Source organism: Lepisosteus platostomus, chromosome 8, assembly GCF_059453375.1.
Source record: "Lepisosteus platostomus isolate fLepPlt1 chromosome 8, fLepPlt1.hap1, whole genome shotgun sequence".
NCBI classification, from domain to species: Eukaryota; Metazoa; Chordata; class Actinopteri; order Semionotiformes; family Lepisosteidae; genus Lepisosteus; species Lepisosteus platostomus.
Genome location: NC_142618.1, coordinates 7,113,471 through 7,134,223, shown reverse-complemented (window position 1 = coordinate 7,134,223; position 20,753 = coordinate 7,113,471). Strand labels below are relative to the sequence as shown.

The 20,753-nt window shown below is 40.3% G+C and overlaps 1 protein-coding gene across 9 annotated transcripts in view; it reads right to left on the bottom strand.

Annotated features, from left to right (window-relative positions):
• Nucleotides 1-1,232: 1,232 nt before the first annotated feature.
• Nucleotides 1,233-20,753, bottom strand: part of stau2 (staufen double-stranded RNA binding protein 2) — a 116,246-nt gene continuing 96,725 nt past the window's right edge. For 4 of the 9 annotated variants that reach the window (XM_088642222.1, XM_088642223.1, XM_088642226.1 and 1 more), the window contains 2 exons: nt 5,493-5,581; nt 1,233-2,416 (listed from right to left, as the gene is read on the bottom strand). In XM_088642222.1, the coding sequence (XP_088498348.1) occupies nt 2,323-2,416; nt 5,493-5,581 (183 nt within the window). In that variant the 3' untranslated portion in view covers nt 1,233-2,322. Of the gene's footprint in view, nt 2,417-5,488; nt 5,582-14,995; nt 15,154-20,753 lie in introns of those variants that run through there. The other 5 variants (XR_015940731.1, XR_015940732.1, XR_015940733.1 and 2 more) reach the window with 2 other exon arrangements.

Here is a 20,753-nt window from a genome sequence, read left to right as displayed (position 1 = left end):
GATCTAGTCTGCATTTTCCCTGGCAAGCTCCGTCGGCCACTGGAAAACACCGAGCTCCTGCAGTTGGGTTCTCTGCCTGCCGGTGAGACCCGGCTGTCGGCAACACCAAGCTGTGTCACAACGGTGAACGGACCAGGGTGACGCCTAGCCCTGGCTGAAAATGGACACGACCGCTGCCACACAACAAACACCACAGTTGCTGCTCTCTCTTTTGTAGCCAGTGTCACCATCCCCCTAAACATCAGCGAAGGAGCATGCTGGAACCTTGAAAGTCCCTCTTTTCTTGACATCCAGAAAACAAAAATACGAGCAAGATGGTGGAAGGATCGCATGCCATGCTGGACAGAGTTTTATGATTGATTATTGCTACGCTGGTACGGTATCAATATCATTTGTTGCTTCTGCACTTGTGTTTGAGCAAGGATGAGAACGGCGAATCTTACCTCGTGACCTCAGGGTGGGTCAATCTGGTGGCAATTCAACCAGATCCAGGGCAGTTCAACATGGGAATGGAAAGCTGTGGACAGGGAAGTGGGAAACAGCCTACACCTTCCCAGTAGGCAGCCAGATAGCACTTCCCACAATCTAGTATTCCCATATTGTTTCATTGGAACCAGGAAAGTCCCAACCTTGTGGTTTGGACGGCACACTTGTGCTGCCCCTCTCCCCGTGACTCAGGTGATCTTGGCGCTCATAGATACTAAAACTCAATCTGAGCCCAATCTGTCATTTATGAGATATTCTGAGATTTTCCGGAGCGATACCTGAAACAGCATTTTCCATCAACCAGGTGTGAGTGGGCTGACTTTTCCATAGAAGAAGGGTGCTGAAATGCTCCTGCATAATTCTGGATCCTGGCAGACTTTAGGCCACAAGTGGTAGCCCAACTAACAGGTGACCTATTGACCTTTATAGTGGTGTTTCCATGTTTTTTGTCCACACCCCATACATATGCATGTGGTGGAAAAGGAGTAAAGAAAACACAATTTTTAGTGTCATAAAATCAAACCAATAGGTGTCTGTGAATTTTCAGTTGTGCATCTTTACTTTTCTTGTTTTCAACATGCCAATGAACAATGAAAGAAACTGGTCATACCTACTGATACCCAGGATCGGTGCTCCTCTGTGTATACTGCTGTGTTTGTCCTGAACCAAGCAGTTTACAGAAGATATATCATTCCCCCTGTCACCCACCCTCCTCCCATGTAACAAATAAAAACACAACACAAGAGTTTTTAACATGAACTGATGTGGTTTTACTGCATTTGGCCATTCAGGAAGAGACAGTGTTTACACAGCATACCCAGAAACAGCAGATATCCTTCATCTTGATATTGGATAAAAATCACACAACAGGTAAAAACTCTCTTTTCCGGATTTTTAAATCAAATCAAGATTCTGTTGTAATTCTAAATCTTTTTTTTTTACAGTTCTGCTTCTAGGCCTACGGTGCTTGTCCAAGTCAGAATGCAGTTATTAAAAACACTCAGTTGATGCAAATGGTGGGTCAATACAACACACAAAATGGGTGTAGATGTGTTTCACACAACAGGGAGGAGAAGGGGAGAATGAGTTAACCAGAGGCCAAGCAACCTTGTCAGAGAGTACAAGTTCATACATCCCAATAGCCGGAACTGCTGCTCCTGGAGTTACTACCTCTAACCATTACTGCTAACATCAGTTCATGTGTTTAATACGCATTTTTATTATTTTTTGTCAAGGTTTTTACGTTTTCTTTACTTTCTTTCACATTTCTGCATACGGTATTTGTAATTGCAAGTCATACATATCCATATAGAATGATGAATGCTTAATGTCAGCATAAAAGACAAGCTGGGTGACTATATATGAAGACAACAACTACAACTTTCACAGCACTGTCATTGGTTAACTTTTAAAATACTCAAGCATTGTTATTCATAACGTAATAAAAAAGGAAAGAAAATAAGCTGAAATCGAGCTACGCTATTTTGTTCTTCGCTTCTATTGATTTTTCGTTTCTTTCAGCAGCATAACTTTTATTCCCCCAATGCCACTGGGCACTGAACTTTAACACTTCTAGAAAGCCTTAAAAGGGGGAAACTTCCACATATTTTTCTTGTTCAACTTCCCTTGACTGAAGAATACCATGCATTAATTCATCCATTTCTTTTTCTCTAAGTATTACTATTTTTAATTAAATTTAATGTGTTAGGATAGTGTTGTCTTCACATAGACTCATATAATGGTTTTTAGTCATTCATGTCCTCATACACATCCACCCTATTGCGTGTTGACAGGTTTATAAGGATGCAGTGGCTGTCGTGGGCGCGGAGAGGCTCCCTAGACGACAGCGCTTGAATCCTTGCAGTCCTGAGTGCTGGTGCCTGAGTTAGTCTGTTTCTCGTCTGCCTTCTCGCCCAGATGTTTCGCTTGTCTGAAAGATGAATACATCAAGAACCGTGCTGAGATCCAGGGCAGCCCATCTAAAAAGACATGTTTATACGCAAACGCCACCCTGGGGTCAAAGGCCGTTGCCATAGGTGACCTTTTAAAATGAAACAATATTTACATTCAGATAACACAGGGATGAGATCATATTGGAACCCTCTCCTCCTTTTTCATAGCTAAAAAAGTGTTTTCGGCAAAAGAATATTGTTTTTTTTAAACACTGTGTTCCCCTTAGTGATGTTTACAATGGAGATAAATCCACACCTTACATCATGCAGATTTTTTGCCTTTCTTTGTTCTAACAGACTCTTCATTAAAGTAAAGACAAAACCCCATGGAAGAAAACATTTCTGTAATCTTTCCCAGACACACCTACTATGAAAATATTCTTGAATGATTCCAGCTACTTCCTTTTGCCTGCCTGTGATTTCCATTCTCATATTTCATTCTTGTGCAAACCTCTCTTCAAGGAAGAGATAGTCAAAAGGTTGAACTGCTGGCTTAACTAGGAAAGGAATGAATCTCTCCTACAGTACACTTTGGTTGGAGCCGATAAGAATCATGCAAAACATTCAATCAGGCTACAATTAACATGGAGTGCCCTATGTAAATGACCAATGTGTAGGTTTCCACTGGAGGAAGCTGTACTCACGGAAATGTCTCCTGTGAGGTAAGACATCACATCACCGCAGGTTCCGTTACTGTAAATGCCATTGGGATACGTAGGCTCACTGCGCACACGTGTGTCACAGAGCTACAAAAGTGACATCACCCCCCCAAGACAGAAATCTAGACCCTAGCCCCCTAGTTTAATCTCTGCTGCAGTAGAGATCAGCATGTTGGCATGGCAAGGCTACCCGGTCTGTAAGGAGAGGAGGTTTGGAGCCTGTGAGCAAGCAGGCTTGAATCCAGCAGAGGCAGGGCAGGGAGGGCTGCATTCACTGCTTGTGTCTCGATGCGTGTCTGGGTTTGCCATTTTACTCCCCAGCTCGGGCGAATCTGAGTCTTCTCTGTCGCGGTCTCATCAGATGTAGTTAAATGGGGTGGTGACACACCATCACCTTCAAAAGCATCCGCTCGTCTTAGAGGTTGTTTTTCATTCTCGGATGATTGTCCGAGCTGGCGAATTAAGCACTTCAAAGCGGGCTTGAACGTGAACAGGCATGAAAGATAATGTGTATAGTCTTGTTGCCTCCATGCAAATGTGCATCTTTGTAAAAGTAAAAAAAATAATAATATAAGCATTTTAAAATATATGTTAAAACGGATTGCTAGGATTGGAACTTCACAAATTATTTTGAAGTTCTGAAAAACTGGATTTACAGAATAGCAGTTTGATTTAAGAATTACAACAGATGTCGCAATCAAATTATCCATTTCCAACATTGTAAAAAACAGGATAAAAACATAAAAAGCTGAATCTTCCACATGCATTGTGACTACTATATTTACTTTTTCTATTTTATTTGCAGAATGACATAACTTTCAAACATTTATAAACATAAACTAAATTGTAGCACTGCCAGGGATGGATATATAAGTTCCTGAATTCATAGAGGAAATCTCCTATCAAATGAGATAAGCAAAGGAAGAAAATGTATTTCTATCCTTTGAAAAGCCTGTCAGAGAGAGGGAAAAATAATGTTCCAGGTGGAAACCCTAGTCCCTGTGTTCTACACCAAATGACATGACATTAAGGAAGACCAATCTCTCATTTTTTCCGATTTGCATCACCTGTTCCTGGCACTGCTTTTTGTTGTAAAAGAAAAATAATTCCTGCTCCTGTAACAGTCTAGCACTTCTCACTACTTCTCTACTCACTACACTCCTGGGGTTTCTCCACTATGGCTCCTGAAATAAGGCATCCCAGTTCTGTCTTGCTGGGTGTGAAAAATTTCATTTTCTCCAATAGCATTCAAAGTTTTAGTAGTTTTGTATTTTTTCATTCCCTTCACATTCAACTAATTTTTCAGTAATCTGGTCAAATTCTAATAACAACTGAGCCAACGGCCATAAAGGGATACACACTTAATATTTTGGCATTAACTTGCCTGGCTGAAGAAATGACAGCGCTGGACAAAGATCGGCACTGTGACAACCATCTCTCACTTACGAAGACTGAAACAGGGAGGATTCTGTAATGGTGAAGCTGGGGTGGAGGGAGGGAGGCTAGAAAAGGTGTGCACAGAGATGTGTGCAGCCAGGGTGTATTTCTACACAGGGGCGTGGAAGGGTGACATTAGAATTTGACATTCCTCCCAAAATCCTGTTAGACAACACCATTTCAGTAGTTTGATCAGATTCTACTGACAGCAAAACTAGTTCACAAATATAAAGAGATATTGTACTTTATGTACGCTATCAGAGATCAGTGCTATCACAACTCACCCAAAAGGATCCCAGTGACACAGATTTCGAACAATGAGCCAAGAGGGAGTCAGTTTGGGTGCAAAGTTATGCAAGAAAAATGGAAAATGCGTACACAGCGTAGAAATAATTTAAAGCTCATATGATGCAGACTTGAGCTTATTAAATTGGAAGGAACTGTAGGACAGAATGAAGTGAATGAGATGCATGTATGATGCTGATGGAATGCAAGTTGTGAAATAGCAGCATGAAGTAGTTGGTAGCTTAAGACTGGAACTATGTGGCGGGTCGGTTAGCGGTGACTAGGAAGTGTAGCATTAGGAATGAACAAGTAGAGAGCTACCACTTTGCTGAAGTTTGCTAAATCTGAATGGATGAGGAAGTATTCCAAGCAGAACCACCGAAAGAAGAACAAATATCAGGTAAGATCATGGGTGGGGAAAGAGTCAAGGGCCAACACCACGCCATTTGGACACCAAGTAAGGGAGGGGAGTAAGGGGTGAGGGAAACATGTTGTCAGAGCAGCTAGGGCTGCACCAGGGACAGGGAGACAGTGGATTCAGTGGAGACAGACACCATGCGCTTGCACCTGTGGCATGAATGAGTGTCAACGACTTGGGGTTGTTAGGATTCGACCTCATCCCAAACTTCTGTTAAATTAACACCAAAAAGCTGCAGTCGTAGTGCACACCTACTTTTCCCGAGATCCCTTCTCCATTGTAATCCCTCCTTCCACAGGATCCAGTCCCTGTTCTGACAGCTGTTTCAAGGCACTTAGAGCGGCCTGGAGGACAAAGCAGAACGATGAGTCAGTGAAACACATCCTCTCATGGAACACTGTCTGTCCAGAACTTAGTGCCAGTTGACATTGCTGCTAATGAAACAAGCGAATGTTTAAACCGCACTGAAAAAGTAAAAAGAAGAAGAAACACAACATTTCTTTGTTTAGAAGAGAGCCAGAAGACGCACCTGAGGAAGGCTCAGCAGCAGACATGCAGTGTTTCTTCTTTCTGACTTTCATCATGGAAATAACCTTTACTCGCACTTTTGCAGCCAACACACGGTGACAGCGTCCCCCCTCAGACCCCACTGCTGTTGATGTTAGATGTTTGGCTGGACTGCCTTTAAATACACTTACACATCATAACTGGACATTTCCATTTTGTGATATTTTTTAGGCCATCACTAGAAGACAGATTTGAAGTCATATCCTGAAACTTCAAGTCCAAGTCTGAGCTGTTATCATCTGAGTCCGAGTCATGAGCCTCTTCGAGAGGCTTCTTGAAACCATCTCAAATCAAAATTCTCATTCAACTTATTAACAATATTTACATCAATATGGGATAAAATGACAGTTGTTTATAGCTTATTGCAGCCATCTCGTTATTATTTATTCCTGCATTCTCAATGGGAAGTTATTTTTCTACGGTTATTTTATTACTTCTTGCTTTTTAAGAATGCCTATAGGGGAGGTAACGGGGGGAGAATTTTACCTTAAGGATATTTCTGTTGAACACGAAAATGTAGCTGAAGCTAACAGACATGCATAATGTAGATACGTAGAGCTGTTACAGTATGTACGAATGCTTTTCAAGAATGTTTAAAGTTCTAGTACCTATCTTAACAGGTTATTTAGTTCCCTTTAAAGTGGATTACTGTAAACATTACTCCAAATATTTAAGACTCTTTCTATGACTGGAAGGACTCCAGCATTTTTTTTTGCAGTACCTTTGTCTGGTACCTAAACTTTCCTTTCCTTGCAGTTGGTTTCAGAAACTTCAACACTATGTTGTTTTGTGATCTAATCTTACTTTATTTTCCTTAATGCCACCTAGTTCCTATGTATTACTTTGTAGTTTGTGAAATTTAATTAAGTGGAAAGGGAATTTTTATGGGGGTAATTCCTCTCATTGCCCTATTTTTTATATTTACTGTATATGGTTTAATGTTTGCATATTTAAATGCTGTTTCATGTACTTCACGTTTTCTCTCTGCTATTTATGCACAGTATACTTTTGGTATGCAATTTGCTTTTCTTCATCCACAATAAATATTTTCATTTGGAGAAGTTGTGTTTCTTTTGTTACCAGCAATGTTTCTTCTGTTTCAATGTAATATGTTTGCCTATTTGACAGAAGGAAATTTCTTAGTGGCTCCTTTTCTTGTCACATTTGTCTGGTGAAATGCACCCACTCTATTAAAAAACAAACAATACCATGTGCTTAAATAAAGGCAATGCATAATCACACGACAGCCTTTCTTCTTTTCTGCTTGCTTCACCGCTCAATATCTTGTCAAATTTAACAAAACAACTCTTAGTCATGTCTAAATCATGAAGCCTGAATAACTAAGTCCAAGTCATACAAGGTTGAGTCTGTTCTCTGTGACAGTGGACTGAACCCAAATTTCAAACAATGTAACTTGAGTCGTACATGTCAGCCTATACACCTACTCTCAGAACCGTCTCATTTCAATGGACCCAAAATGAAGTCTTCATGCTTGCTACCTTCCACTGCGCTTTTAAAGAGAAGGGTTGTTTTAACCGTTTTGTTAAAGTACAGCTGCCCATACTGTACCGTAAATCCTTCCAAACCCCATCAGCAGTCGTTTAAAATTCTAGGACAGATGAATGATCCCTATATTTTTAATCTGGAAATTGGAACTGGGAGCTTTAAAAAAAAAGTCAAAAACACTCTTCATATTCATACCGTTTTAATGAAATCAGAAAGAAACCCGAGCTTCGAATCCTTAAAGAGATTTGCATTATTTTCAATAGTGTGGGCTAGATAATAACAGGTTTTCACATATGACATCCATGATGCAATGGTTTCCTAGAACAAGAGCTCTGAGAAAACAAGAACAAAACTGTCAGACCCGGAACCTTCCTTTTTCCACAGATGAGGAAAGCCTTTGCCAAAGGCAGTTAGGTGAGGAACAACACGTCACACAAACAGCATTTTCCACAGGAAACACTTCAAAAGCTTTTCAGTACCGAAGAGCCGCTCTTAAAAAATGCTGGATTTTAATCTTAACGTAATCAATTTTAATGCAAAAAACCCCCATCTGATTTTATTTTATGGAAGGCCTCTTTGTGGTGCGCACCATTTCAATGCCCTTTGCAGTTTTAACAGGAAGAAAACCAGACTTGGGAATAAAAATAAAGAGGCCAGCAAGTCCAGGCTGAAATCATCATACAAACTTCATTCAAGTTTGCCTTTAAACAAAGAAATTCATCCTTTACAGTTCTGTTAGAAACAATAGTTGACACATTTGATTCATCTTTATGCAGATATTTGCAACATGCATCCAATGCCATAAAAAAGAAATAGAAAATAACCGCCTGCCAAAAGAGTCTCATTAAAAAAATCAATTTAATTGGCACAAAGCACAAAAGCACCAACCAAAGACTTTTCAAGAAGGAAACGACATATGATTAATGTGCAAGAGCTAGCACACTCTGAGTAGAGGTCTTCACAAGAGTGCAAACAGCAAAGAAGCCTAAGGGATTTTACAAACGGAGCGTGCTACAGCATATAACACTTCAGACATAGCAGACCCTTAAAACACAGCTCCCATGCAAAATAACCTCCGAAACAAGACCAGCATTAATAGTCACTGGGTTGGCAGAAGAGACAGAAGCCAAGCGTGCAGTTAACAACAGAGAGACAGCTCTGAGTATGAATATCAGTATAGTTTCCACACCTTTAGGAGAACACTAGCTGGCTGCTACAGAGACACGATACCTCTCGATAATTTAAGAAGAATTAAATCAACAAGGAACCCAAAAAGTAGACAACGGAAAACAGATCTCGACACCAACACCAGTTTGTTCAGAGTCAGTGAACATTACTGCACTGTAGAGTGTATTCACTACAGCCAACTGTGAGAAACACACATGGATAAAAAGCTGGTCTGGAATATGTCTCAGCTTTTGGGGTCAGAAAACTTGTATGTTAACCAAGGAAAAGTGTAAGTGGTTACTAAAAAAAAACATGCACTTCCATCTGGAAATCATCTAATTGGAAAGAGATTCGTTTTTTTACCATGGCAGCAATCCCAAGTTTATTGGAAATATAATTATCCTGCTAACAAAGACCTAAGAAAAATATTCTCCCACTAAATAGACCAAACATTTACACAACACTGTGAGTACTGGAACCCTGTGCCTGAAACAATGCAACATGCAAAAGAATATTCCACATTTCATACTAAACCGGTATAAAAAATAATGCAAAGAATGAATGAATGCTGAAGAAGAATGCTGAATGAATATTTCTTGTAAGCTGTTCCAAAAGTATGCACCATAACAAGCCCTGTGTTATAGAAGGAGCTTGATCGGTATTCATATGATTCTTGCAGGAAAGATAAGGCAAAGATCCTGAATGAATATTTCTCACAGGTTGTTCCAAAAGAATACATTATAACACGTTTTGGGTTATAGAAGGAGCTCAATCAATATTCAGCTGATACTTATAGTACAAGCTGATACTGTGGGTCTATAGGGTTTATGTGGATTTAAAAGTAATAAAACACTGACTGCATTTTTCCTGTTCTTAAGTCTTGCAGTATTAATGACATTTCATTGCAGTAATAATATTGCTCAGTACAAGAGGAACCGCAGGTGTTTGGAGCCTGTTCCTGGCCAGTTCTGCTAAGACAAAACCAGGAAACGACACACCAATCAGTCTTACTTCTGTTACCTATAAAATTTATGGAAAATATACAGTAGTGAGCACAAGGCGGAAATTTACAAAACAGTGGCATTTCAAGAGACAGCCAACACAGGTCTAGAGAGGGAAGTGTAAGGATGCGGAGGGCAGATGGAATGAGCTCTGTCTGCTGGACAGGCTGAGGTACTGTGCTTGATCCCAGTGCCGGACAGGCTAAGTGCTGCAAGGGTGGATGGAGAGTGCCGAACAGGGTGCGTGCTAGGAGATGGTCTGGTCCGAAGCTGAAGGCCAGGCACAGCTAAGAAGGCAGTATGGGGCTGAGAAGCTGCGCTGGCAAGCAGGGTTGGAAGGCAGGGGTTTGGCTCAATGACACTGGTCCAGTGCTCAGCTGGGCTGTAGTGGTGTAGGATAACAGACAGTGGGTCAGCTGGGAGGGCGATCTGAGAACTGGGTGGATAGCTGGGGCGAGTTCAGGCAGGTTATCTGTCTCTGAAGCTGGCTTGTTGTGCTGGAAGCACTTCCCTTGGTAGAAGGAAGCTCAATGGCAGAGCACTGGACCATAGGCAGATCAGGGTTTAAATATCCTGGACTTAATATGACAATCACCCATTAAGTAGGAGGGGTGTCTGCGACTAGCAGCCCCAAACAAGTCCTCACAGTCCCAGTTTGGCATTCGACTCCTTGTGCAAGTGCGACTGATTTTCCATGGAGACCAAAGGCTGTAAGCTCAGGCTTGCCCGGGTATAACATGAATGTCTTGTTTAAGTAACGTACCAGAATTGATCAAACAACAAGGACCATTGATACCACTAAAACATAAATCTTAAATATACTGTGAGGCACTTAAGAACAAATTGGTGTTGAAAAAGCCCTGGATAAATCCCATCATGAAGAAAGATGGAGAACTGGTCAAAATACAGGCAAAAGCACATTATCTTAACCTCCAAGTGTGTCGTGTAAGCAAAGGTTTATCACAGAGTTCTGTATTAGGCCTACTGGTTTTCCCAATCTGGACATAAAAAACAGTTAACATAAAAACAGGAGTGCCAAACACAGAAACAGAGACAATGGAAATACAAAAAGATAAAATCATGGAGTGGTCAGACACATGGGAAATTAAATTTAACATTGTTAAGTGCAAAGTGACCCACAAAGGAAACAGGAATGTGAGCTAAACTCACTGCTTAAGGGATTCTGAACTCCAGGAAGCTAATCATTAAAGGATATTGATATAGATTCTTGCAAGGTCTCATGAAGAGGAGGTTACAAAAACAAAAGTAAACACAACTATTGGGCATACAGTGAAAAGTGTGGAATTTAAATCAAATAATGCTAAGCTCAAACACTGAAATCTTTCAACTTAGAATTGCAGTGCACTAGTAAAACCTCATACAGAATACTGTGTTCAGTTGTGCTCATCCTGGTACAAAACAAAAGGTTAGATCCCCAGAAAAAATATCCTAAGAGGTACAGTGTCAAACTGAGAGACTACTTCACACTCAGTAGTGACACAAGGACAGGTGTCACAGTTGGAAACTAAGGGAAACCATTTAAGGCAGACAACAGGAAATGGTTCTTTATACAAAGACTTGTGGGAATATGGAATGGATTTCTCATGGTGATTGAGACCCTACTTCTGGACACTTTCAAGAAACAGCTGAATACATTTTAGATTCACTAAGCTATCAAACACCCAAACTTGCTAGACGTGCCCAATTACATCTTCCCATCTGCAACATTTTGCAAGCTCTTAAGAATAAATATTGTTGGATTCAGATTTCATAGTGTGCAGAGCAGTACGAGATACAAGATGCCAAAACCACATTGTGACAATTTGTCAATGGTGCTCTAATGTACGATCATCCTACAGTGGCTAAAGTAAATGAAAAAAAAAAAGAAATCTGGTTTATTACTATATTTGTAAGTACATGTGTAAAGTAATTGGGGTCAAGCTCTGGCGAGAGAAAGACTATTACCAGGACACATCGCAGCCAATCTCTGTCTGTTTTTCCCAGCGATCTAACACCATTTCCAAGACTTCCACATTCCTGGCTTCCTGGCTTCATACGTCCCAACACGTGGAGCATACGCGAAATATCAGGCCACACTCCCTCTGAGCAATGGGGATTTGTTCAAGACAAAAAGCATGATCTTGTTTATGTAACTGTTGATTTACTCCCACATGCATCATACAGTGAGATGATTTCTCACTGTAACTTTAGTTATGTGGCTCTTTGTTTTCTGTGTCACATTTCAACTACCTATAGTACTGTCTGCAAAGTATTTTGTTTTAGGGCAAAGTATTCATTTCCCAACAAGTTAATCAAGATTATTACTAACCATAACGATTTGAAACACAGTAACTGTTATTGTCGCACACTACATACATTCCCATTCTGTGTAAAATAATATGTCTGGACAACTCATTTAACTACTACTGGAGACAATAAGCCTGCAATCTCAGAAAGCCTGCTCTTATAAATTATATACAGTAAGAACAGGATCAAGAAGTGAGTGTGTAAGGCTCTGGGATTATGGCTCAGTGTCTCTGTTCTAGGGCTTGATGATCCCTCACTCGGTGGCAGTGATGTTAAGTGAAAAGCAGTCTGCCTAGTTTCATAATCAGCAGTGTTTCTGTGGTTTTAACTAGGAACTGGAAACAGCCAAGGTTTACATTAAAGGTATGTCATGATTATAAATAAATCCAGAAAACAAAGAGCTCTACATTAATTCACTATGCTCTTTAGAAGGTTTCCTTACAGTTTATGTACTGTAACATGCAATACATTGTACTGTAAACCACAGCCTCACAGCTTCTCACAAAACAAGAAACTTGATTTATTAAATATCAAGTCCGTTTAGTATTTTTATGACATTACTATAACTAAATGATCCAAACGTTTTTTTTTTAGCTCACGGACTGATCACATATTTTTTTAAACACCTTTAAATAAAAATGATTCCAGCTAGGACAGAGACACCTGGCCTTCCTGCAGCCACGACTGTGTTGATGCTCCCTGACAATTGACTCCAGATGTCTGAAGGCAACGGAGTGGTTCTCAGGATGGAAGGAGATGACATAAATCTTGCAGCTGACAGAGATCCCACTGAGCTCCCTCTAGGCCACTCACAGAGGACTTGTTCATGGCCAGGAGAGCTGTTGGATACGAAGACAGATGTATGCATTCCTACCCTAAATTAATCCGGAATTAGCTGCTCCTCAATTACATTTCAGATGGTGTGAACCTCACAGCTGTTGTGCAAAGCAAGAGTAGTTTCCCAGAGTCCGGTGCTCCACTCACAGTTATCTCCACCCCGCCACCCCCAGCCCCAAATCCCCAAGAAGTACTTCATCCTTCCCCCCTCAAAAACAAACAGAGAAAATCATGAGCTAAGCCTTCATTATTGTTCCGAGAGATGCATTTCTACAGCACATCACACACCTCTAATTTTAATGTTTACTGAAGAAAAACACTGAAAATGACCTGATAGACAAGACCCGCAGCAGAATCAGCCTGTCTCCCTTCCTTTTGCATTCCACTGGCTTGAATGAAGGACTCATTGAGAGGGCACTGTAACCTTCAAGTCAGTGTAATGAAGGCACAGGTGAAAATCCAACATTTTTGTGTTTCAACCCAAAAAAAAACCTACAATAATGGTTAGTCAGAAAAAAAGTGTAACTTCTTTAAATCTGACTTTCATACCCAAGTCACACTGATATTGTACCGTGAGTATCAGCCAGTGTCAGTATGTCCTAGAATACATTTGGTCAATATTCTACTTTAATTAAATGCAACATCGAATCCACTACATGCACGTGTGAAACCCAATACTTCCATGACCTCATGCACTGCATAACAAAGCATTGCAGAAATCTCCTGATGTTATTTTTTTGGAAAGTTCAGGAGAGCCTGAAAACGAAACAAAGGCTTGCACAAAGACCAAAATATGAATCATATTATTACGATTTTTCAAATTGCATAGACAGTCAATCAACCCAAATCAACGTTAAAATTTATTTCTTGAAATATACAGTATGTTCTATTAGCAGACTCTCACATTAATCCCATCTGAAAATCTTGCATACAGCTGTGGTCTCGCTGTTCATGAAAGAATCTGAGTGCAATCTATATCAACCGATTGTATATTTTAGAAAGCTTTCTCTCCAACTGCAAAGAAATTTAAGAAATTAAGTGGGAAGATGACAAATTGTGGATATGCTATATCCAGAACACATTATTTAAAAGCCCTGTAAGTGTGTCTGTAAGTGAGTTCAACTCCCTTAAGTTTCGGGGCATTGTGTAACCAATGAAGCTTCCTGAGTAAGACTGAAAGCCATGCAATGGCAGGCAATGAAGGGAAATGGAGCTTACTATATATCAGAGCTTCCTTAATATTTACTCTGAATTTACTCTGTCTGGATGCTTTCTGACACCTTCCACACTGCAATACAAGCTTAACTCACCCGTGGGATCGAATGGGTACAAGATACCCTTGATAAGTATGATGGACAAATGTCTTGTCCCATGCAGGGGGGTAAGATTGTCATTAGTAGCTACATAGGCTTCTAAGACATGAAATACTCTTTAAATTTGTCTGTCCCACATCAAATTCAATAGAAGAGAGCAAAATCTTATTTTCTGTGTCTTTCAGAACATGCAATAATGCTTTTAATTTCATTGACCCTGTTTCTCAATAACAAAACCTGCTATACCAAGCAGTTGATACAGGCTTCTTTTGATTTTTGGGGGGTTACTGCCTAATAGAGCTGAAAATTATAGACTACCTTTGTAAAAGCCAAAACATCAAAGGAAATAGTAGTTTTTAATCTTTTTTTCCTATTATAAATTGCAATCACAAAGACAGTTGACAGTACAGTTTAAATGCGATTTTGTCTTATGGTCTCAAAAGAACAAGAATACAGCTGCTTCCTACAGAGAGATAAACATTATAAATCATTACAAAGACAGAGCCCTGATAAATCTCTGGCAACACATCACTAAACAGCACGGTCAAACATAAATACACTTCTATCTATCGCAACATCAGCCAATTACATCATTATTTTTCTAATGAGATAAAGTGGTCATTGAAGTGCAATTGCTTGAGACACAGTGAAAAATGTTTAGTCTACTCAACAAAGACCTGGTTAGCCATCCATCTCTGTCACTGTACAAATAAAATGTGCTGACAGACAATGTAGTTCATTTGCAAACTACCCCTTATTGATTATAAATCTTCACAAAGACATGCACATCCTAAGTGACAAATTCCTCTTCTCTGAACAGCCTATGTTGTAATATCAAGTGTTATAAACTATATGGACCTATTTATTCAATTCAAAATCCAAAATACTTTATTCATCTCCAACAGGGCAATTTAAGATTTTAATTTGTTTACATTCATAGTTTCTCGTCCAATTTACACAAAGAAAATGGTCTGCATCTCAGTTCAAAACTTTTTTTTTGCAAATTGACAACAGTTAAAAAAGGGCTTTTGAGTGACCCAAATGAATGACAGTCACTTACTTCTTGTGACAACCTTTTCACACGCTTTCCTGGTTGTTTTTCATTTCCTTCACTGCTTTGGCACAGCAATCCCATTTCCCCTTGGGGAGATGGTCTCCTGTGAGTGTGAGGCTCCTCGCGGTTGAGGAAGGTGATTAACAGGGTGTGAAACTCTTCAGCTGAATATCGAGTGTGGAGAGAATCACAAAGTGAGTGCAAGTTATCATTGGGATATATTCACAGAAAATACCAGAAATATCATAAACGGCGAAAAGCCTACTAAAGCTGATATTCTGATAAAGAATGTCACACCTCTCGCCCAGAACTCACTGTATTCAGTATTTCTGCTACCTTTCATTTCTTGACTCACACCTCAAGAAGACTCAATGGTCAAAAGGCTATGTGTCAAGTTACCTTTCTGTTTTCCAGTGAGAAAATAACCTTCACTTATTCCTTTGTAACTAGGGCACTTGGTTACTTCTGAAGAAGTAACATTTCCATAACTTCCTAAATATTTTGTGATGTGTGAATGTATTTCATGTGCAGTATATTGGGTGAGAAATACAGTTTATGGAAATATCAATTTTTAGTCATCTAAAACACACGAGGTGAGAGAAAGGGTGTCAGTTTTAGGAATCCAGAATTCTCTAGTAATTAGACACCTGTCTGTCTGTGGATTCCCCAGAACTTGTACAAGGGAGACAGGAACTGAAGCTATTTCACATGTGGACAATTAGAGAGCTGACAATTAGAGCCCAGCTGCCTTCCATACAGGGATAAACCTTAATGAGGCAATTTAGAGCAACCAGTTCAACCTCACATGCATGTCTCAGGCAGATGGGGGGAACCTCTGGGAACAATCCATTCAAACTCAAGAATAACATGCAAACTCCTCACAGACATACACAGAAGACGAGAATGTCATACAACACTTTTAACCACAACAGGGGGGGGGGCAGTCCATCGTGAGGCACATAGACACATGCCTACTTTCACTGATTTCCCCAGGAGGCCACTGTTGGACTGCTGGACTCGGAGAAAAGCACGCAAACACTGGGAGAACATCCAAACTCCACTCAGATAGCACTCCAGGTCCAGAATGAAACCCAGGGCCCCAGTGCTGTGACGCAGCAATGCTCACCACTGCACCACTGTGTTGCCCCTGTCCATGAACAAAGTACATGAACAACAGCAAAACCTCATCTGGATAGTTCAGCCTAGATGCCTTACTGAACCCTTTTCAAGACATGCATGTATGCACAACTGACTCAGTATAGTATTTTATGCTCTCTGTGTGATACAGAGGTACCTAAATGTGACCATGGTCTCTTTCATGAGGATACAGAGGACAGCTCCTAGAATAAAAGCAACCCAGCTTCGCTAGCATGACCTGTATTGTTACCATACAATATGAAACATACATTATATTTCTCCCACAATCTCAATGTCACTGCCATAAGCCCTGCTTTTCCTGCTATCATGCAAGATAGAGTGTTATTGGAAAATATATTTACAGTGTATACTTGAATCATCAGAAGATTGTCACTGTGACCACATCCACTCAACAAGACAGTCTTTCTCACTTTTGATCCTAATATCATACATTTGCTTTCAATCAACTGTTTCCTTTCTTTCATGTCCAAGAATAGTAAAGACTGAAGACAATAACAAAGACTCTCTTAACTGACTGCAGAAGTATGACACTTTTTATTCATTTGTGGTACAGAAAAAAGCAGCAGCTCTTCAATTTCCAACCAGGAATGTCCACACAAGTATCGCAAAAGCAAAGTGTGCTGTGAAATTTGGAGTCAGGTAACCTCATAAAGTACTCTTCTAAGAGAGACGCACTTGAACACTAATTTGGGAAGGTGTCAGAATAAACCAGAGAGAACTGAATAAAAGTGAAAACAACAACTAGAAATGGTCAGAGTCCAGTCAGTCCACCCAACTTGTTTGGTTGTTAATTGATCCACAGATTTTGACAGATTTTTTTCCTCCAGGAATTATGACTCCCAGTGAAAGTAAATGCCAGCTATTTTAAATGCCACATTAATATCAATTTCCTCTTGATTCTCCACCTGAGTGTCCCTGTTTCATCTCTGAGCCTGAAGCAGTCTGCTTGTTTCATTTTTGCACCTTGCAAGATTAATTTTATTCTGATTCCTGGTGATCTATTCGTTAAAAGTGCTGAGAAAGACAGTTCTTTAACCTTGTCTTTGCCTGACATTTCTTCCAAGACCAAAATTATTCCTGGATACTCTTCTTTAAACTCTTCCTGAGGCAGCAAAGTCTGGTAGCTGATGACCAAGAAGGTGCACACTATTCAAAATGTGTTCTTAATCATGTACTACAAAATTGTTATTATTTTTCTAACAACTTTTCACCTTACAACCCAACATTCTGGTGACCACCTTTATCATTTTCCCACATTGCCTGCTGGCTGGAAATTGACACAACAAAGAAAAGAAACAGAAAGCAATATTTGCATTATAAAAGTCCTTTATCAGTGCAGTCATTACAAAGAAATTGAAAGCTGTGCCCTTCATTTAAAAATAGTTTCTCCTTCAGAAAAGCAAAGCAATTGAATGTGTTTTCTGCAGCATTTCTATCCGATTCCTTCAGCTATATAGGGTTTAATGGGCTTGTTTGTACCCTTTATGTTTTCCCATACATATAATGTTTTTTTTATTATTTTGCTCATGAAAACAATTTTGGACCAACTGATAAGCACCAAGACACTATGCTTTTAGAAAACTGCTGAGCTGACTCACAGCGACGAACCAGCACTACTACGATTGTGATTTCATAATGCTTATTGTACATCCTGTGCTCATCTCATTTATGGAAATAAAGTTAAAAAAAAATCCTTGCATACTATAAATATTCACTAATGCAGAGAAAGTAAAGGTGAACAGTTTTAAAATTATTTAGAAATGTCCTTTCCAGGGAAAGTTTGGGTTATAAAATGTAAGTAAAAAGCCTATAGCATTTTAGAAACAACAGCTCTCAGCTGAGACGCACAGCCAATTAAAAACTTCCAGCCTGGCTAAACTCCCAGTGGCGAGCTGCAAATCCAGTACCTACTACTACAGCTGCCTGTGGCACAGATACAGCATTGAGAAAAATCTGTTGGTTCTACATGTGTGATCCAAGGGATTGGCAACTGTTTAAGACTCCATCAGGTGATGAGGACTAATGCATTGATTATGATGGAGTGATAGAGAACTTGCACTGATACAGTTATCCTGAACTGGCACATGTGCGGGGGAACCTGAGCAAATATGCATCTAAACCTCTTTCTGCCTCTTTGAGTGTGTGCATTACTGATTTATTAGACTGATGCTTTTGCTCAAAGACACTTACATTTGCACACACTTGAACATCTGGGGATTTTATGAGAGACATTTGGGTGATGTAACCTCACTCAGGGTTACATCACACAGCAGTGTCTTACATGTGATCTGAACCCACAACCTTCCAATTACGAGCCCCAAAACCCTGACCACTGCTGCCCTTTAACTCACATGGCATGAAATATTTTTAACAGCTCACACAGTAAAGTTTGGTGCGAAGGTCTGGAATTTGGAGTAAAGCTTGGAGCTAATCTAATTTGGTGCGAAGCCCGAGTCCTGTGATTCAGGCATCAGCAGTCACACCGGGGGCGTTTTATAAATGGGATTCCTCAAGTGACAGCATGCAATTGACCAAGGGACACAAGGGTAAAATGAAGTAGCTCAGGTGGGGAGCTGCGTCAGCAAGCGTAGGCTGCAAAGGAACAAGTAAAGGTTTATTCCCTGCTGGAAAGAGAAGAAAAGAAACACAACGTTTAGGCTGTGCAGCTTTCTTCGGGTGTCACCAGCCACGCCAAATAAAAAAAAAATATGTGAAAGATCTGGTCTGAAATATTGTGCCCTTTTCCATCAGAAACCAAGTTAATCATTGTGGTGTGGTGGCTCTGTGGCTAAGGATCTGCGTCTGTGGCTGCGGCCGGCAGAGAAATCCTACTCCATTGGGCCCCTGAGCAAGGCCCTTAACCCCAACTGCTCCAGGGGCGCAGTATAAATGGCTGACCCTGCACTCTGACCCCAAGCTTCTCTCCCTGTCTGTGTGTCTCATGGAGAGCAAGTTGGGGGTATGTGAAAAGACAAATTCCTAATAAAAGAAATTGTATATGGCTAATAGAGTGATCTTATCTTTTCTTAATTTATTACAATCCATGATATTCACAAGACAAGGATCTGAACTCCTGCAATAAAGCCAGGCACATGACACAGCCTCAGATCAAGGGGGTGAAAACAGCAGAGAGTCGCTCTGAAGCATGAAGAAAGACAAAAACGTTTTGCACAGCCGGAAAAGGCTTTGATTTTGAAACTTGCCTGAGCACAGCTGGGAAACGCTACTGGAAACAACTGAGCTGCATGAGGGAATTTAGAGCCAAGCTGACCTGTTGGGATGAGCTCCAAGTCTGCAGCAGAGACTAATCATTACACTTCCAGGTATTCTAATATTGCCTGTCTGGCAACTGCTGCCACCGATAGGAACTCTAAATCACATTAATCACACTCAGCTGCATTCATACCTGAGTGTCTAGCCAAGCAAAAAGCTTTTTTTTCAATCTGTTACAAATGTATATTCTTAAGAAGGCAATGCAAGATTTTTATTTTTTAATCTGGCTAGGAAAATGGCTGCTTAGAACAAAAGCCTAGACCACTACTGGTTAAACTGATCCTGGTACTGCTCTTAATGTGTTTAATATCCCTTTCTTGTCTTCCCATTGAGTCTGTACTCTACTGCAGTGACCAAGTGAATTCCGACACCGTATTTTCAAATTAAAAATGGCTGAAGCTTCATATACTGAACCCAACAATGACGAAAATGGCCAAACTGAAGGCCCCTTCTTTCTGTCCACCAGACACAGGAGTTATGGTTATCAAGAAAAGGCTGGATGAGATCCTCATCCACCAGGTTTCTACTACAGGAAAGTACATTTAAAACTGAGGAAAGCAGGCACTTCTTTACACAGTGGGTTGTGGAAGTGTGGAACAAGCTGCCGAGCCACGCTGTTGAAGCCGATACCCTGGCTTCTTACGGGAAAAGACTGGAATCAATCCTTAAATCGTTTGACTGCTAACTACCAAATGTTCCAGATGGATCAAATGGCCTCCTCCTGTTTGCAATCCTACTGTAACTTGTTTGTTCTTATGGATCTAAACAACAGAGGAAAGAATATTTTGAAAAAGTATGCAACAAAAGAGCTCAGTCTCACTTTTAAAAAAAATGTATTTTAATGAATTAGGGCATTGCGCAGAAAAAAAATGACTCAGTGTATCACACATGACTGAGTTCCATATAGGCCCATATAGGAAAAACCCCTTTTCAGGTTGTCGCACCAGGCTGTTTCTTTAACTGGTGCAGTGCTCATCAGACATAAAACACAGAAAATATCTATTTTCTTAAAGGTATGTTGAGAGTCTTTTTTCTCTTTATCCCGTGTTAATTTCCATCCATTGTCAGGAAGCCACCTGTTTCTGGTAAGGGCTGTGGAAACATGGAGCCCACATCCTGGAATCTTAGGGTGCAAGACAGGATTACACCCTGGGCATGACACCAGACCATTGCAGGACACACACAGGAACAGTTCAGAGACACCGATTAACCTAATGTCATTGGGAGGTGGGGGCACCTGGAGGAAACACAAGGGAAAAACATAGCACAAAAAAAAACTCAGGACCCAGCAGTTGTGAGGCAGTGTGCTAGCCAAGCAAATCAACTTTTCTCT